The sequence below is a fragment of the Mobula birostris genome, chromosome 21 (assembly GCF_030028105.1).
Source record: "Mobula birostris isolate sMobBir1 chromosome 21, sMobBir1.hap1, whole genome shotgun sequence".
NCBI lineage: Eukaryota > Metazoa > Chordata > Chondrichthyes > Myliobatiformes > Myliobatidae > Mobula > Mobula birostris.
This window is the reverse complement of record NC_092390.1, coordinates 24,901,589-24,921,113: the sequence shown is the minus strand read 5'-3', so window position 1 is coordinate 24,921,113 and position 19,525 is coordinate 24,901,589. Positions and strand designations below refer to the sequence as shown.

The 19,525-nt window shown below is 40.1% G+C and overlaps 1 protein-coding gene across 6 annotated transcripts in view; it reads right to left on the bottom strand.

Annotated features, from left to right (window-relative positions):
• Window positions 1-2,718: 2,718 nt before the first annotated feature.
• Window positions 2,719-19,525, bottom strand: part of jmjd1cb (jumonji domain containing 1Cb) — a 200,107-nt gene continuing 183,300 nt past the window's right edge. For all 6 annotated transcript variants that reach the window (XM_072239186.1, XM_072239187.1, XM_072239191.1 and 3 more), the window contains 3 exons: window positions 19,329-19,502; window positions 16,199-16,333; window positions 2,719-3,539 (listed from right to left, as the gene is read on the bottom strand). In XM_072239186.1, coding sequence (XP_072095287.1) covers window positions 3,456-3,539; window positions 16,199-16,333; window positions 19,329-19,502 — 393 coding nt within the window. In that variant the 3' untranslated portion in view covers window positions 2,719-3,455. The remainder of the gene's footprint in view (window positions 3,540-16,198; window positions 16,334-19,328; window positions 19,503-19,525) is intronic.

Here is a 19,525-nt window from a genome sequence, read left to right as displayed (position 1 = left end):
TCCCTCTAATTGTTCCCTTTCTCCTGTGGTCCACTCTCCTCTATTAGATTCCTTCTTCTTCAGCCCATTACCTTTTGCACCTACAGTACTGTGCAAAAGTCTTAAGTGCAGAGTCATAGAAAACAACAGCACAAAAACAGGCCCTTTGGCCCTTCTAGTCTGTGGTGAATCATTTAAATGGTCTTATCCTATCAATTTGCACCCAGATCATAGCCTTCCATACACCTTCCATCCATGTACCTATCCAAACTTCTAAATGTTGAAATCAAAATTGCTTCCACCTTGCACTCATTCCACTCTTACCACCGAGTGAAGAAGTTTCATCTCTTGTTCCGCCGAAACATTTCATCTTTCACCCTTAACCCATAACCTCTAGTTGTAGTCTCACCAAACGTCAATGAAAAAAGCCTGCTTGCATTTACCCTATATACACCTCTCATAATTTTGTATACCTCTATCAAATCTCCTCTCAATCTTCTACTGTGCATTCTAGGGAATAAAGTTCTAATCTATTCAATCTTTCCTTATAACTCAGGTCCTCCAGTCCTGGCAACATCCTTGTAACTTTTCTTTGTTCTTCTTCAATCTTATTTGCATTTCCTGCAGGTAGGTGACCTGAAATGCAAACAAACTCTAAATCAGGCCTCACTAACATCTTACACAACTTCAACATAACGCCCCCAATTCTTATACTCAGCACATGAAGACCAATGTGCCAAAAGCTTTCTTTGTGACCCTACACTCTCTGTATAAGACCTACCCTGGTTGGTCCTCCCAAAGTGCAATACCTCACACTTGTCTTTAATAAATTCCATCTGCTATTTTTGAGCCCATTTTTCCAGCAGGTCCAGATCCCGCTAAAAGCTTTAATAGTCTTCCTCACTGTCCAATCTTGGTGTCATCTGCAAATTTATTGATCCAGTTAACCACATTATCATCCAAATCGTTGATATAAATGACAAACAACAACAGAACCAGCACCACTCCACTAATCACAGGCCTCCAGAGAGGTAACTATCTACTCCCATTCTCTGGCATCTCCTGCAAAACCAATGCCTAATCCAATCTATGGTCTCGTCTTGAATGCCAAGCCACTAAACCTTCTTGACCAACCTCCCATGCAGAGCCTTGTCAAATGCCTTACTAAAAGTCTATGTAGACAACATCCACTGCCTTATCTTCATTAACTTTCCTGGTAACTTCCTCAAAAAACTCTAAGATTGGATAGACAGGACCTACCACACACAAAGCCATGCTGACCATCCCTAATGAGTCCCTGTTTATCGAAATGCTCAAATATCTGATCCCTTAGAATACCTTCCAATAATTTTCCCACTACTGACGTCAGGCTCACCAGCCTATAATTTCCTGGTTTATTTTTAGTCTTTCTTAAACAGCGGAACAACATTAGCTATCCTCCAGTCCTCTGGTACATCACCTGTCGCTAAGGATGGTTATCTCTGCTAGGCCCCCTTCAGTGTCTGTACTTGCCTCCCACAGGGTCCAAGGGAACACCTTGTCAGACTCTAGGGATTTGTTCACCCTAATTTGCCTCAGAACAACAAACACGTTTTGACTGCATAATTCAGAATTCAGTACAGTTCACGGAACATTGCAGTCAGTTGAAGGTAGTGCTGCTGCCTCTCAGCACTGGCAACAGTTATCTGTGTGGAGATAGCACTCTTGGGGGTTATTTTGGAGTTATGAAATTATGGAAAGCAGATATTAATTAAAAGTGAGGACACAAGAGACTGCAGAACCAGTCCTCAGGAAAATAAAGGCTGTTCACAATTTAACATCAACTGATACTTTAAGGCTATAGAGTCTCGGCCCAAAATATCGAGTGCTCATTTCCCTCCACAGATGCTGCCTGACCTGCTTAGTTCCTCCAACATTTTGCGTGTTGTTCCAGATTTCCAACATCTATAGTCTCACTTGTAGACTGCAGAAGGTTTCTCCAGGTGATTCACTTTCCTCCCACATTCCAAAGGTGTGCTGCAAGTTGCCCCTTTGTATAGGTGGGCAGCAGGAGAAACAGCAGGGAGTTAATGCATAGGCAAGTAAAAAAGGTGGTAGAAGCAGATACAATGGCAACATTTCAGAGGCATTTAGGTAGGCACATCAACAGGCAGGGAGTTAAAGGATATAGATTATATGCAGTTGATATTTTGCATCATGGCCAGCACACACATTGTAACCACTGTGCCGCACTCTTACATTATTGGGGGGATAAAAGGGGGAAATGGGATTGATGGGAATGCTCTACAAGCCAGCAGAGTTGATGGTCTTCCAAATGAGATGAGAAAACACAATTAAAATGAAATTGCTCTTGTAACCTGGAAATGCAACAGCCAATTTACAGAGGAAACGTCTACAAAGAGCATGTGGACTGAATGTTAGAATGGCCAACGTGTCTGCAGCAATTTTCTTGAAATAGTCCCATAGGTTATTTTACACCCAACCAAGAAAGTAGATGACCCATGACACCTTTGGTAATGCAGCATGCTGGAGGACAACTGGGGCTTTTCTACTCTAATGCCTGGAGCGAAACCCGACTCAGTTTCAGAGGATAGAATGCTACCTACTCAGCCACAGTTGACATATTGAAGAAAACAAAATACATACAAAATATTTTCCAAAAAGCCACTAGGCCTGACATTTGAACACAAATTTACTGGATTACTGGTTTTGGATAACAGATGAATCAATTTTATTGCAAAATGTAAAACCCTTTTGAATTTTAATGTATAAAGCATATGACACTTGTAGTTTAACAAACTGAAGCAAGCTATGCTTTAAAAAAATACATTATTGATGTATAATATATATGTATGCATTTATATAGAATAACAACTCTCTTTTTAAAAGTCATTTTGCTTGCAAAAGTTCACAATAACTAATATAAAACAGAATGTCAGTTTGAATAAATTACAATGCTGTAAAATGTTTAAATGTTAACAATGAACACTTAATTAAAAGCTAATGTATATAGAATATCCATCCAGTCATTTTCCATACAATAAGGAACTTCAAAGTATACTTCTTTAGGCAGGACTTTTAGGATGACTGTGCGATTCAGTGATTAGAAAATAGGCATTGCTGGTAAATTGCACCCACCTTTTCACAGTAACTGTCTCTATGTAGTGAAAAATATCAGTTTTTGCAAACTAAACTGTACAAATCACATTTACATTAGATCTATAACACAGCATAAAGTTCTGTAACAAATTTTTAAAAATAAATACAATGCGTCATTTTCAAATGTACAATATAGTACATGGAACACACAGTGCTATTTTTCCACAGACTGTTACAGCTACATTTATTTTTTTCTGCTTGTATTAATTTTGATATATTGGCCAATAATTATATCAGCCACTATGGCAAAACTTTTCTCGGCACTGTAGATGTTCAGTTTTGAACAAAGGTGACGAAGTCACATTACTCAGAAAATATTAAACTTTCTGATCCGCCTTTTCTTCCTGCAGTCTCAGAATTCCCACAGCATCTTTAACAGAATGGTAAATTATATTTTTTATCTGCAAAAAAAATTGAGACAGAGTTAGCATAACAACTCAAACAATAAATACCGGCTATCATTTAGTGTACATCATAGAAAATAGCTAGCTACATCGTGTTTGCTCCATTGGGGAATGTAGCGAGCCATGTGGAGGAAGTCACATGGGGGAGCATTTTGGAGGTAGTGGCCATAAGTCTACATACATTTATTAGACCACTTTATTAGATACGCTTGCTCATTAATGTAATATCTAATCAGCTAATCATGTGGCAGGAACTCAAAGCATAAAAACATGCAGATACAGTCAAGAAATTTAGTTGTTGTTCAGACCAAACATTAGAATTGGGAAAGAAATGTGATCCAAGTAACTTTGACTGTGGATTGATTTTTGGTGCCAGATGGGGTGGTTTGAGTATCTCAGAAACTGGTGATCTTCTGGGGTTTTCACACATAAAAGTCTCTAGAGTTTACGGAGAATGGCGCAATAAACAAAAACATCCAGTAAGCGGCAGTTCTGTGGGAGAAAACGCCTTTTAATGAGAGAGGTCAGAGGAGAATGGCCAGACTGGTTCAAACTGACAGGAAGGCATAAGTAACTCAAATTTCAACCATGGTGTGCAGAACATCTCTGAACACTCAGCACATTGAACTTAAAGCAGCAGAAGACCACAAACATACTCTCAAGATGAGACAGGGGATAACAAAGGTAGATTATAAGAATCTACTTACACAACAGGAAGTATTCTTAGAAGAAACAGTGAGAGTTTATGACCAACATGTTCGTGTAATAGTGAAAGACGAAGGTAATATGTCCAGGGAGCTCTGGACAACGTAGGATATCAAGGGTTGGATAAACGGAAAAGGGATGCATATGGCAGGTATGGAGAAACAAAAAAAGGAGGCCTGTCAAGAGTATATGAAGTGCAGGAGTCCCTTCAAAAAAGCTAGGAAAGCAAAGAGGGATCACAAAATACCACTAGAAAGTAGGATTCAGTTAAATCCATAAGTGTTTTATATGTAAATGAAGGGCAAACAAACCACTAGCGAAAGAGTATTGCCCATTGGGGTCAACAGGGACAATCTGTGTGTGGGGCCGGAAGAGATACAGTAGCAAAGGTCATAAATGAATAGTTTTCATCAACATTCATAAAGGAAGCAAACAATGTAGTTCAATGATTCAGTAGTTTTTCAGCTGACATAAAGATCAGTCGAATTTTTGATAGTCAGGAGGGTAGTCTTAGTTGACAGGGTGTACCAATGTTACAGCATTACAATATAAAAAACAGAACCTTCAGTCCAACTGAGCGATTGTCTTAGACATTTCTCTTGCAATCGCAAGACACTGTTGGACATTTCTAATATAAAATCCTGTAAATCCATTTCCCTTGTTTATTGGAGAGAACGATGGCAGGGGAGCTCTGTGGCCTCAGATGTAGCACGGACTAGGTCTCAAGCCATGGGCTTGCCTGCTGCAGTAGTCCAGGAATAAAGATGCCGGAGGCAGTGCAGCAAGGCATCCGTGCTGAGTTTGGGGCCTCCCGCCAGTGCTGCTCTCCAATGTTGGCTCAGTGGAAGACAAGCTGCATTGTGTGCATGCGTGCATACGTTCGTCTACAGATGGTTAAGAACTGCTTGTTCTTGCTGATAACACTCATGCATAATCAGTTTACAGGACATGTCATTCTGGGACTTGGGCTATATATACTTTCTGTGTCAATGCATGTTTACTTGCTATCTTATATGTGCCATGTGCTGTGTATGACTATTGGTATTGTACAGGTTTCCCCCGCCATCCATAGGTAGACTGTTCCTATGAAATGGTTCGTAAGCCGGAATGTCGTAAAGTGAAGAAGCAATTACCATTTATTTATATGGGAAAAATTTGTGAGCGTTTGTAGACCCAAAAAATAACCTATCAAATCATGCCAAATAACACATTAGACCTAAAATAACAGTAACATATAGTAAAAGCAGGAATGATATGATAAATACACAGCCTATATAAAGTAGAAATACTTTTCTACAATCATTGCCGAACTGTCCACTGTAGCGAAAATCTCGCGGAAGCACTCTGGGCAGAAACACTCTCTCCAGTAACCTTTAAGCTATGAAGCTGCCAAATCATACCAAATAACACATAAAAATACACAGCCTATATAAAGTAGAAATAATGTATTTACAGTGTAGAATCACTTACAGGAATCAGGAAGACAGCGCTAAGCACACTGATGATGGTGTGTTAGGCTGAGTCGTCAGAGGTTGGGATGGTGCAGTGGCCCCCACCCTCCGGGCAGTGAACCAATACCAATCCACAAAGCATACAGCAGTCCAGCGGTGGCCGGAACGCACCCAGCACATCTTTAAGAAAAAAGCCGAAATAAACGAGCTAATTAAATTGGTGCCACCTGGCACATAAATGTCAGCCCAGATCAGAGGCGACACAATCGGCAATCACCTCTGATCTGGGCCGACAATTACGTGCCGGGTGGCACCTAATTAATTAGCTTGTTTATTTCGGCTTTTTTCTTAAAGATGTGCTGGGTGTGTCCCGGGCACCGCTGCATTCTCCGCAGCAATGTATCGGTTCGCAGTCCAGGGGTTGGGAACACTGGGGTGTCATCTCATTGTCGTCTGTTTCCATCAGGGCAGGCAGGTCATCTCCTTCTATCTCGAAACGCTTAATTATGTCTAGTTTTATGCTAAGTGCAACACCCTTACAAGCTCTTTCAGGGTTTTCTGATACCTTAGAACTCATCTTGCTAACAGCTGCTCACAGGCACATGTTTAAGCAGTGCCGGCTAGAATGCAGTTCCGGGGGAGAAGCTTGGCTGCTCGTGGCACATGCTGCCTTTTTTCGTAACAGTGAAAACACCTTCTGTTAGCGAAAACAGGTAACTAATGCAGGTCTTTCGTAACAGCGAGGTGTCGTAAAGCGAACACTCGAAAAGCAGGGGACACCTGTATTTTGCACCTTGGCCCTGGAGGAACACTATTTCACTTGGCTGTAATCATGGACATTCATGTATGGTTGAATGATAATTAAACAAACTAAATCTACCTGCTCCATGCTGACCAAGATTCCTACCTAAGCTAGTGGCATTTTACTATGGTGTTGGTCAGATGAGCTGAGAAATGGTAGATGGGAGTGTAATCCAGACAGAAGGCAGGTGATGCATTTTGGAAGTAATATATCATGAACATTAGGGTCTTGAGTATTGAGGAACTAAGGGACCTTGGTGTACCAAAGATCCTTGAAAGATTGAAAGTGGCGCCAGAGGTAGATAATGTGGTTAGAGCATACAGTCAGAATCAGAATCAGACAAGACAGCGGCTATACTTTATTAGGAGTTGAAAAGATTTGGCACGTCAACAAATACACTCAAAAACTTCTATAGTTGCACCATGGAGAGCATTCTGACAGGCTGCATCACCGTCTGGTATGGAGGGGCTACAGCACAGGACTGAAAGAAGCCTGCAGCAGAGTCGTTGTAGTTAAGTGGGGTATAAGCGGGGTGGACCAGCAGGTAAACGTTTACCTATATCACAGGTAGATAAAATCAGAGGACATAAATTTAGGGTAAGGACAAGGGACTTAGAGGGGATCGGAGGGGGACCTTTTTCAACCAGAGTGGCAAGTACTTGAATTGCACAGCTGGAGAGTATAGGGGAAGCAGTCACTGACAGCATTGGAATATCTAAATGACTACTTAAAATGCCTTAGCATGAAGGCTTTGCACATGGTGGGTGGAATGATCTGTTTTTTTGCTAAATGATTGACTGAGTAGACTGTATAACTGAGCTGACTAACGTGCTTCAAACTTAGATGCCACAGTGTGACATGGGTGAATGATCTTGGCTGTGGACTACATTCAGAAATGCCACACTGACTTTTTTTCACCAATAGATTCTGACAGAAATCCATGCAAGTTCTCTAGACAACAACCAAAGAAATCTAGTCAACTGAGGAAGAAATGGTGAGAAGCTCAAAGGATAGTCCCTTAAACTCAAAATGGAGTGTGTTGGCTCAGCATTTCACTAACCTAGATTGTAATTTTCACTGTGAAATGATATTGTACATCCCATTTCCTGGTTACATTCCTGTTCCTTTCAAAGGGATGGAAACTGCTGGTGCATTTTATCCTGGCACTCAGCCAGCAGTTTAAGCTTAATAATAATTTTCAAACATAAATATAAAGAAAAACTTAAATTTCAAGACAGGAAATGACTAGGAATTGACATACTGGATGAAGACTTCCAGGAAGTCGGCAGAAGACAAGATGTAGCGTGTTCCACTGTAGACCATTGCAACATTCATGGAATCAGGGATTTGGACTACATTTTTTTGTATGACTTTTTTTTTACTGCTAACTTGTATGTGCTATGTGTGCCTTGCGCAGTGTATGACTGTTGGTACTGTGTTTTGTGCCTTGGCCCCAGAATAACGCTGTTTTATTTGGTTGTATTCATGGGTACTCATGTATGATTGAATGACAATTAAACTTGAACTCGAAACAACATAGGACATTAAAAGAAAAATGTTGTGTATTTATGTAATGGTCACTTCAGTCCTCACATCAGCTTAACATCTGCTTTTTAAACTGCCGGTTCAAAAGGTAGCCAATGATGTGATATAAGAGAGCAACTTGTATTAACAGAGGCCCCACAAATATCAATACAATATAGTTTGTTTTTACAATGTTCATTATGTCGTAAATATTCCCAGCATGAACATTTTAATGAATGGTGTTCAACTGATTGGGGAATAGGCCAGAAGAATTGTGGAAGTGAAGTGCAAAGGAGTGGCAGTTGCAGTTAGACTGTCAAATCAGCAGAGGCCTGAGTCTAAGACTTTTAAATAAGAGTATGCAGTTCTCTACATCTGACTGCAGGGTAAACTCTATTCACTTCTGTTAATGCTATATTAGGGGGAGCAGAAAAAAAAATTCCAAGAAATTAGCAAACAACAGGAATTCTACAGATGCTGGAAATTCAAGCAACACACATCAAAGTTGCTGGTGAACGCAGCAGGCCAGGCAGCATCTCAGAAGGGTCCTGACGAAGGGTCTTGGCCAGAAACGTCGACTGTACCTCTTCCTAGAGATGCTGCCTGGCCTGCTGCGTTCACCAGCAACTTTGATGTGTGTTGTTCCAAGAAATTAGTCTCAGTTGTTTAAGAAACAGAGGTTTAGTTCAAGTCCAGTATTCCATCACAACAGGAGGGCACAGTGGGACTGCTGCTTCACCTCCTGTAACTAGGTTCAATCCCGACCTCTTGTGCATCTGTTAAGAATTTGCACAGTTTCCCTATGATCATGTGGGTACATTTTCAGAGTGGCTACACTTTATAAAACACTAGTCAGACCTCAGCTAGAGTAAGCTATGCAGTTCTGGTCATCACCCTACAGGATGTTGCCTGAGGTGCAGTGTTTCATTTTTAATAGTCTGGGGAGCCATGGTTGATTTCTCCTGGAGCAGAGTGGTTAAAGTTATGTGGGGTATAATCAGAGTGGACTGGCAGGTGCGCTGGTTTCCACCACTGCCCTAAAACATGTGGGTTGGTAGGTTAACTGGCTGTTGCAAATTGCTTCTACAGTATAGATATAGTATAGTGTATAGAAGCAAATCTGAGGGTGATGATGGTGATGTTGGAGGTTGGAAAGGAGAAAATGAGAATATGGATATAATAAAATGGGATTAGTGTAAGATTGGTGTAAATAGGTGCTTGATGATCAGCATAGACTCAGTGGACCAAAAAGGCTAAATCAGTACAGTACAATCCTATGACTAAAATAACTAAATGGCAGTTCAGCTGGAAACAAGAGTTTTGAAATAATTTATATAAATTACAAACAACAACGGTGCCAGCAACAACCCTGTGGCATGCAACTAGACACAGGACTATAGTTCAAGAAACAACCCTTGACCATCACACTCTGCTTCCTTGCTCTGAGCCAATTATGAATCCAGTCTGTTTTTTTATCCCTGGATCCCATGCAGTCTAACTATCTTGACATGAGGGACTTAGTCAAACACCTTCAGAAGTCTAGATAGACAGCATCCACTGGCCTACTATCCTTTTGGTCATCTCTGCAACTGTCAGACACGAATTCCCATACACAAAGCCATAAAGACGGTCCTGAATCAGACCCCCCACTCTCCAAATGTTATTAGATCCTGTCACTCAGAACTCTCTCCAGCAATTTACCCATCAATAATATCAGACTCACTGGCCTGCAGTTTGCTGGCTTGTTTTTGATGCCCTTCTTTAAATAATGGTACTACAATTAGTCACTCTTTATTCCTCTGGAATCTCACTTGTGGCCAGAGTTGAAGCAAAAATCTCTACAAGGGCCTCTGCAATTTCTTCTCTTGCTTTTCCACAAAGTTCAAAAACACATCGGGTCAGGCCCTGGGGATCTATGCATCTTAATGCACCTTAAGATCTCCAGTACCTCCTTGTTGATATTCTGTATGTGGTCAAAGGCATCAACACTCATTTCCCTAGCTTCCATCATTCTCTCCACAGTAAAAAAAAATGAAGTATTCCTTAAATTTTATCTATATGGTCTCAGTGAATGATCCTCTAAGATTATCCTCTCCAAGGACCAAAGTTATGCCCTCTTTCACCAAGAAAGCGGCTCTCTCTCTTCTCTTCTGCACCTCTATCACATCTGTACTCTGGAACACTGAACTGCTAGACCTGCCCTTCCTTCAGCCATGTTTCTGTCATGGCTATTTCACAGTCACCACAGCCAATCCACACCGAGTTCACCAGCCTTATCTATTAAGCCTCTTGCTATAAATGCAGTTTAAACTAATGGTCTTTCCTTGCCCTTTACTGTGTTCCTGTCTCCTGATTTGTGTACAATTTCAACACAATTGGCCATATATTTCCTTACATTTTGCACTATTTGTTACTTTCTTTCTCACATATTTCACCTGTTGATCTCTCTTAGGTCCTCACAGATTACTTTTCCTCTTAGCTTTGCCTCAGCAGTAAACCGTTTCTGTATCTAAATAAAGGCAAATACTTGCAGGTGTTGGAAATCTGAAATAAAACAGGAAATGCTGAAAATACTCAACAGGTTGGAGTGAAAACTGAGAAACCCTAAATGACTCTCACCCAACATCAGAAAAACCAGGGATGATTAACAATCGCAGGAGAATGAAGCTGGAGGCCCATCAGCCAGTCATTATTAGGGGAACAGAGTGGAGAGGGTCAGTAGTTTTAAATTCCTTGGTGTTAAAATTATGAGAGGATGTGTCCTGGAATCAGCACATAAGTGTCATCACAAAGAAGTCAGGACAGCGCCTCTACTTTCTTTAAAGTTTGTATAGATTCAGTATGTCATCAAAACCTTTGACAAACTTCTATGTAGAAAGCGGAGAGTATCCTAACTGGTTGCATCAGGGCCTTGTATGGAAACCAATGCCCAGGAATGGAAAGTCTACAAAAAGTGGTGGATACCATCCAGTCCATCACAGTACAGTTACATGGAGTACTGCCCCATGAAAGCAGCTTCCATCAACAATGACCCCAACCATCAAAGCCATGCCCTCTTCTTGCTACTACCATCGGGCAGGAGGTATACATAATCGCATAACCAGGTTCAGGAGCAATTATTATCCTTCAACCATCCGGCACCTGAAACAGCACAGATAACATCAATCACAGCCACTCTGAACTGATTCCACAACCTACAGACTTACTTTCAAGGACTCTTTACATGATTTCAGTATTATTTTTTTCCTACAGTTTGTCTTCTTCTGCACATTGTTAGTTTTATTTATGTATAGCTTTATGTAAGGTTCTATTGTATTTCTTTTTTCTGTAATTGCCTGCAAGAAAATGAATCTAAAGGTAGTATACACTCAGTGCCATTTTATTAGGTACGCTTGTACACTCGCTCATTAATGCAAATATCAATCAGTCATGTGGCGTAAAAGTACGTAGACATAGTCAAAAGCTTCAGTTGTTCGGACTAAACATCAGAATGGGGAAAAAATGCGATCTGTCATTTTGACTGTGGAATGACTGTGCCAGATGGGGTAGTTTGAGTATTTCAGAAACTGTTGATCCCCTCAGATTTTCACACATAATTCTCTGGAGTAAACAGAGAATTGTTTGAAAAAAACAAAAAATAAATCCAGTTCTGTGGGCGAAACACCTTGTTAATGAGATAGAATAGCCATACTGGTTAAAGCTGAAAGGAAGGTGACAGTAATTCAAATAACCATGCATTACAACAGTGGAGTGCAGAATAGCAACTCTGAATGCACAACATGTCGAAAACTGAAGTGGACAGGGCTACAGAAGCAGTAGACCATACTGGGTTCCAATCTTGCACCTAACAAAGTGGCCACTGAATATACATACTATAATAATAAATTTACTTGAACTTTGACAAATTGTGATGATATTAGCTGAAGGTTGATTAACTACAGATATCTGCCTTGAGATGCAAATAGGAGACAAGTAGAAACAGAGAATGACAAGAGGGAAAATCATAACTGGAAATGAGAGTTACAAAATGGACATACCAAACAGAAAATATTGTAGATCCAAAATAAAAACAACAGAGGCTGGAAAAGCTGGCCATGTCAGGCAATGCAGAGAGAGAAATACAACTGATGATTGAAGTTGCAGCCAGTCCTGACATAAACTGGAAAGGCTACATATCTGAAAATGTTGAATTTAATGTCAAGTCCTGAGGGAAGTAATGTGCCAGTCAGAAGGGTGGATTGGTTGGGTCTCAAAGCTGTGTTTGTCTTTTAAGACCATGAGACATAGGAGCAGAATTAGGCCATTTGGCCCATCAAGTCTGCTCTGCCATTTCATCATGGCTGATCCATTTTCCCTGTCAACCCCATTCTCCTGCCTTCTCCCTGTAACCTTCTATGGCCTGACTAATCAAGAAGCTATCAACCTCCACCTTAAATACATCCAATGACTTGGCCTCCACAACTGCATGTGGCAACAAATTCCATAGATTCACCACCCTCTGGATAAAGAAATTCCTCCTTACCTCTGTTTTAAATGGACAACAGTCTATTCTGAGGATGTGCCCTCTGGTCCTACACTCCCCCCACTATAAGAAATATCCTCTCACGTCAGAACAGTGCGAACAACCAAAGATGGCGAGGTCAGAGAGAGAATGAGAGGGCAAATTAAAATGGCAAGCAACTGGAAGCTCCAGAGTCACCATTGCAGAATAAACAAGGCCATTCAATATTTCAGTCTGTCCCTGTCTCACACACCCCCTTGACTTCATTCTTCTTCCCCCATGGTCCAGTTTCTTCCCATGTCTATCAGTAACTCCTCTGATGCTTCCACTGATTGACAAGTGAGGATCTTGGTGCTATCTGGCTAATTTTCATTTTGGATGTTCAATTCCTCTACATCTTTATCTCACATCAAGATGGCCTGAGCACCCTTTGTTTTTTTCCTTAAATGGAGACCCAACCAATCCTCTATTACTACTGCCCTCATCTGGCTGAACGTGTTCTCATATTGAACAATTTCTCCTTTAACTCCTCATTTCTTACAAATCAAATGTGTAACTTTCAAATCTTGCAAGGCTCCAAGTTGTGTCTGTCTTTCTGGTGGGATACATGGAATAACAATTGCTCAGTCACCCTACCTCACCATTTTCTCCCCAAAATATCAATGGAGAATTGATACGATTGTCCTGCCTCATGCACAACTTAAATATTTACCTTTTTTGCTGGATACATTTCACATCTTTCCTTCCCTTCCTCTCTCAATCCCTATTGCATGGAATAGATTAGCAAACAATATCCAATAGAAGCCCAAGGACCCCAGTGGCTTTCTCAAAGGTAACCATTCTTCTCCCAGTTTATCCATTCTGATACATCTTCGATACCACTACTTCCAAAATGTTTTCCTTTCTCCTATTGTATCCCTTCCACCAAAACTAATGGCTCTCACATTGCTTGCTTCATTTCCTATAGTCCTTACCTTGACTGTTGTCTTACCCTTACCTTCCACCTGATCAGCATCCACATCCTGTAATTCACTCCACTTTCAAAGTGTTGCCACCACTAGACATATTCCCCCACCCGTTCAGAATTCCAAAGAAGCCACTCCAACTATGACACCCTGCCTGCACTTCTATCTCCACCAATTCTTCTAGGCTATTTCACAGTCTAAGGAATTCTTGATGGTCAACGTACCCACTTTTACTTGAACTTTCATTTTGGAACATAAGAATACTGGCCATTAGGTCCAAGTGATTTTTCTGCTTAATTTCTCCAGTAACAAACAGGTAAGTCATAAGGGTTCTAAAAGTTATGGAGTACATGTGGGGAGTTGAAATTTCATACTGGGAAGTGATCCATTTTGTTCAAAGAATGAGGAAAGGTAATAAAAACAAAACTGAAAAAATTTAAAAGGAACTGCATTAGTAGAAACACATACATACATTGATTTTTGAAATGGATAAAACAAGAATAGTACTTTATTAAAACACATGGGATCTTTAGTTTTACCAATAGAGTATAAAAACAACAAAATGCTAATTTTTTTATAGTTAATAGAAATCACCCAGAGTATAATAGTTAATTTTGGTCACCATTCTTATGTAAGAATGTTAAGATCTTAGAGATGATCTACGGGGGATTTAATTAATTAGTGGAATTAATTCAGTTATGTCAAGAATCTCTAACTGATCTTAGAATGAAGATCAATTGCAGATTTAATAGAAGTACATATTTAAGTCATTAATGGTTTTGCTAAAATAAAGAAAGCTGTTGAAAAGCAGAAAGGTCACTAACCAGAAGATGTAATGATTGGCTAAGAACCACAGAAGATACAGGAACATCTTTCTCATGTCTTCTTATTTACATGTACAGTAAATTGGTAGAATTTGAAAAGGGTGGCAATGTTAAAAAATAATTGAAATCATGGAAGGGAAAAACAGATGAAAAGAAGAGGGGAATAGGATTAAATGGGTAGCTTATATGCGGTCAGAGCTACTAGACTGGGCACATTTTATGCAATAGCTTTCAGCACTCCCACAAATGAAGCGAAATTACCTGAACCGTATAAAATGTGCATCTACAGAAGGGCTAGTCAGTGAATTCTCCTTGTCAAAATTGGCTTAACTCAAATGCATGCACAGCAGATGCTATATATGAAAAAAGTACAATTCCAGTGAAAAGACAACTATTATGGACATTTATGAAGTGAAAACAAGTATTCTGCTGTCCAAACCCAAACCACATTTGGTAGACCTATTAATCCTCTGCTTATACATCCTTGCAATATAGCTGAAGCAATTAAACAGTGGTTATAAATTGTTAAAATTATAAGCTAAGACTTCAATGAAAAACACCACAATAATTTACAGTTCACTGATCTCACTTCCAATTAACTCTTACTTGGGGAAAAAAAAGAAAGCTCTTACAGTCATAGCGCACTATAGCACAGAAACAGGCTTTCGGTTCATCTAGACGAAACTGAACTGCTATTCTGCCTAGTCCCATCGACTTGCACCCGGACCATAACTCTCTACACCCCCTATCATCCATGTACTTCTCCAAACTTCTCTTAAGTGTTAAAATTGAACCTGCATCCACTACTTCCGCTGGCAGCTCGTTCCACACTCTCACCACCCTCTGAGTGAAGAGACCTCTAGTTCTAGTCTCACTCGTCCTCGGTGGAAAATGCCTATCTTATCTATACCCCTCATAGTTTTGTATACCTCTACCAAATCTCCCCACATTCTCCTACAGTCTAGGGAATAAAGTCCAAAGCTAGTCAACCTCTTCCTACAACTCTGGTCCTCAAGTCCATAAGACCATAAGACATAGCAGCAGAATTAGGCCATTCAGCCCATTAAATCCACTCCAACATTTCATCATGGCTAATCCCGGATCCCATTCAACCCCTACACCTGCCCCCTCACCATATCCTTTGATGCCCCAACCAACCAAGAATCTACCAAATTCCGTGTTAAATATGCCCACGGACTTAGTCACCACCACAGTCTGCGGCAAAACATACCATAGATTCACCACTTTTTGGCTAAAAAAAAATTCCTCCTTACTTCAGTTCTAAAAGGTTGCCGCTCAATTTTGAGGCTGTGTCCTCTGTTCTGGATACCCCCACTAGAGGAAATATCCTCTCCACATCCACCTTATCTAGTCCTTTCAACATTTGGTAGGTTTCAATGAGATACCCACGCATTCTTCTAAATTCCAGTGAGTATAGGCCCAAAGCTGCCAAACGCGCCTCATATGTTATACCCTTCAATCCCAGAATCATCCTCATGAACCTCCTCTGGACTCTCTCCAACAATAATAATACATCCTTTCTGAGATAAGGGACCAAAACTATCCTGGTAACATCCTTGTAAATTTTTTCTGTACTTTTTCAATCTTTCTGATATCTTTCCTATAGGTACTTCAGGTGATGAGAACTGTGTACAATACTGCAAATTTAGCCTCACTGTCATTTTATATAGCTTCAACATAACATTCCAAATACTGAACTCAATACTCTGATTTATGAAAGCCAATGTGCCAAAGGCTCTCTTTACAGCCATATTTAACCATGATTCCACTTTTAAGGAACTATGGATTTGAATACCATAATTCCATTTTTTCTACAAAGCATTAATTGGAACTGGCTAGTAAAGTATTCAGAATAGTTCATACCTGCAGTTTATCCTCATAGTTTATCTCATCTTTTGACTGGTGTCTTAGCTCATGTGTCAGATGAAAAGAGTGTTGTATATGTTCAGGTGACACAAAGTCTTCGGAAACTTGAATGCAACTATAAATACTCTGCATCTGTAAGGCAGTTAAACAGACCACTTTTCAATGAATCTACCATACCATACAGCACCTTGAAAAAGTATTCATCCCCACAACTATTTTCACATTTTACTGTCTCATTTTCTAAATTTAAAATATATTCATGTAGCATTAGAGCAAATCTACAAGTCATTGTGCATAATGTCAAAACAAAAAAATCTAAAACCTGTCAATAATTTACTAAAGATTAAAAACCAAAATAGTGAGGCTGAAAAAGTATTCATCCACTTTGTAATTACTATGTTAACTTTCCTCAAGAGCAATGTATTACCTTATTTATTGATGTTTAACATTCATCAGTATTTGATGTTGAAAATTGGAGGATCACTTGTATTAAATGAATTCATAAGAATAAATACCCCCTCTCTAAGGTCCAACAGAATGGTAGATTTTCAACAGACCAAACCAAAATGAAGGCAAAAGAGCATTCAAGACAGGTCAGGGAAATGATAATAGAGAAGCACAAATCTGGGGAAGGGTACAAGACCATCTCAAAGGCACTGAACGTACCTCAGAGCTCAGTGCAGTCCATCATGAAAAAGTGGGGGGGAAAGAAAATGAAACTGCAGCCGCACTGCCTAGGTCAGGTTGCCCCCTAAACTTAGTTGCCATAGAAGAATTGCACTTGTAAGAGAGGCTACGGTGATGCCAGCAGCCATTCTGAGTGACCTGCAGAAGTTAGTGACTGCAAATGGAGATGAAGTTCTTGGCTTCACCATCTCTAAGGCCTTGCATAATAAAGGCATTTATGGAAGAGTAGCAAGGAAGAAGCCCTGGCTTAAAAAAGCATATTCTTGCCCGTAAAGCCTCAGTAAAATGTCACTTAGAAGATACTGTAAAGAGTGGAAGAAGGTCTTGTGGTCAGATGAGACTATAGTGGACCTTTTGGCCTCAACACTAACTGACAGGTGTGGCACATCAGCCAGCTAACACTGTCCCTACTGCAAGTATGGTGGAGGTAGCATCATGCCATGGGGATGCTTTTCAGTAGCAGGGACTGGAAATCTGGTCAGGATTGATGGGAAGATGAATGCGGCTAAATACAGAGGGATCCTGGATTAAAAACCTGATAGCCCCGCCAGAAAGCTTAAAATGGGAAGGAAGTTCATCTTTCAGCAGGACAGCAACCCAGAGCAACCATGGATTGGCTTCAAATGAAGAAAATTGATGTCCTTGAGTGGCCCAGACCTTAACGCAATCAATTATCTCTGGCAAGACCTCAAGATTGCTGTCCACTGTCACTCCCCAACTAACCTGATATAGCTTGAGCAATTTTGCAAGGAGAAATGGGTGAATCTTGCTCCATCACATTGTGCAAGGCTAATAGAGACTGCAGTCACTAACCTCTAATAGCAGTGAGAGGTGGTTTGACTAAGTACTGAGCAAAGGGGCATGAATAGTTTTGAAATGCTAACAGTTCAGTTTTTGAAGTTTTAGTTTTTCATGTTTTACAATTTTCCTGTTTTTGGGCCCCACTGTGAAAATGGAGCATGGGATTCACAAGTAAAAATTCTCAGTTAAATTGATCAAAATCCCTGGTTGCAATACTCAATACAAAGAGTTGAGGGCTGAATACTTTTTCAAGGCACTAATTACATATACACAATTTATCAAAGCAAGTAACTTTTTATTAGAAAAATAATTAAAGCAATGATTATTAGCGCAGTTATTCCTCCAACATTTTGTGTGTGTTGCAATGATTATCAGTTTTGAGAATAACACCTCAAACAATGAATTTAGGGATATGCATTGTGTGCTGATTTTCAAAACAGACAACATCAATTAAACTACAATTAAAGCTTACAGTCTGACTGAGAAACCAGCATAAATTTTGTTAATGGAACTCCTGTCTTTCATCTTTACATGAAACCAGGATACAGAATGATGCTGTACAGAAATGGCCCTTTCAGTAACCTTATCCATGCCAACAGTAGTGCCTACCTATACTAAGTTCACTTGCCTGCATTAGGCTTTGACACTTGACCTGTCCAGTTAGCCATCCAAATACCTACTAGGCATTGCAATTGTATGTGCCTTGACCACCTTTCCTGACAACTCATTCCAGATAACCACTACTGTCCTTGTTAAAATTTTATTCCTCAGATCCCCTTTAAACTTCTGTTTAATCCTAATCTTGTGCCTTCTAGTTCTAGACTATGCCCTTGGGAAAAGACTATCTGCCCTATCTACGCCCCTCATAATTTTATGAACCTCTAAGGTCACCCTTCAGAAGCCTTCTACATTCTAGTGAGAATGAACCCAATGTATCCAATCCCTTATAACCATAGCCCTCCATTCAGGTTATATCATGGTGCATCTCTGCTGCACGCTCTCTATGTAACCACATTTTCTTGTAGTACGGCAACCAGAACTGGACATAATACTCCAAGTGCAGTCTAACATGTTTGTACAGCTGCAATGTAACATCCCAACTTATATTCACTGCCTTGGCTTATGAAAGCAAAGAGACTAGAAGCCTTCTTCACTATCCTATCTACCTATTTGGCTACTTTCAGCAAATCATGAACTTACATCCAAAGGTAGTCAAATTCTATATTGTGGTTTCTTTGTCTTCATTCACACAAAGAGAGAACACTAAATTTAGCAGTTCCAGGAACAATGATCCCAAGGTTCCTCTACATGTCCTATCAGGATTTCACTTTCCAAAGTACTTTACCTTGCACTCGTGTGGATTAAATTCCATCTGTCACTGCTTTGATCCATCTTTCATTCAATCTATGTATCACTACATCCTCAGGCAAACTTCTTCACTATCTATGGCTCCACCAAATTCTGTATCATTTCAAACTTACTAATCACGTTACTTACATTATCATCCATTTATATATATTACAAACAATAAAGGTCCCAGCCCTGATTCCAGTAGAAAAAGCACCCACTCACCAATACCCTTTGGCTCCTATCACCAAGTCTATATCAAGACTTTCTGGCAGAGAATGTCCTGAATTACCTGACGCAGTGTCCCAGCCGGTATTAAGAGGGTATCACCCAAGAACTGCAAGATGGACCTGCACTGTATTCCACATTCCTTATAGAGCCTCTGGCGCAGTTTCTTGTCCAGGTAACAGACTTGATCATGGAGTGGATCATGTTCAGAAGATTCCTGACCCAAATCCTCATTAACCTTTTTGAAAAAGTAAAACAATA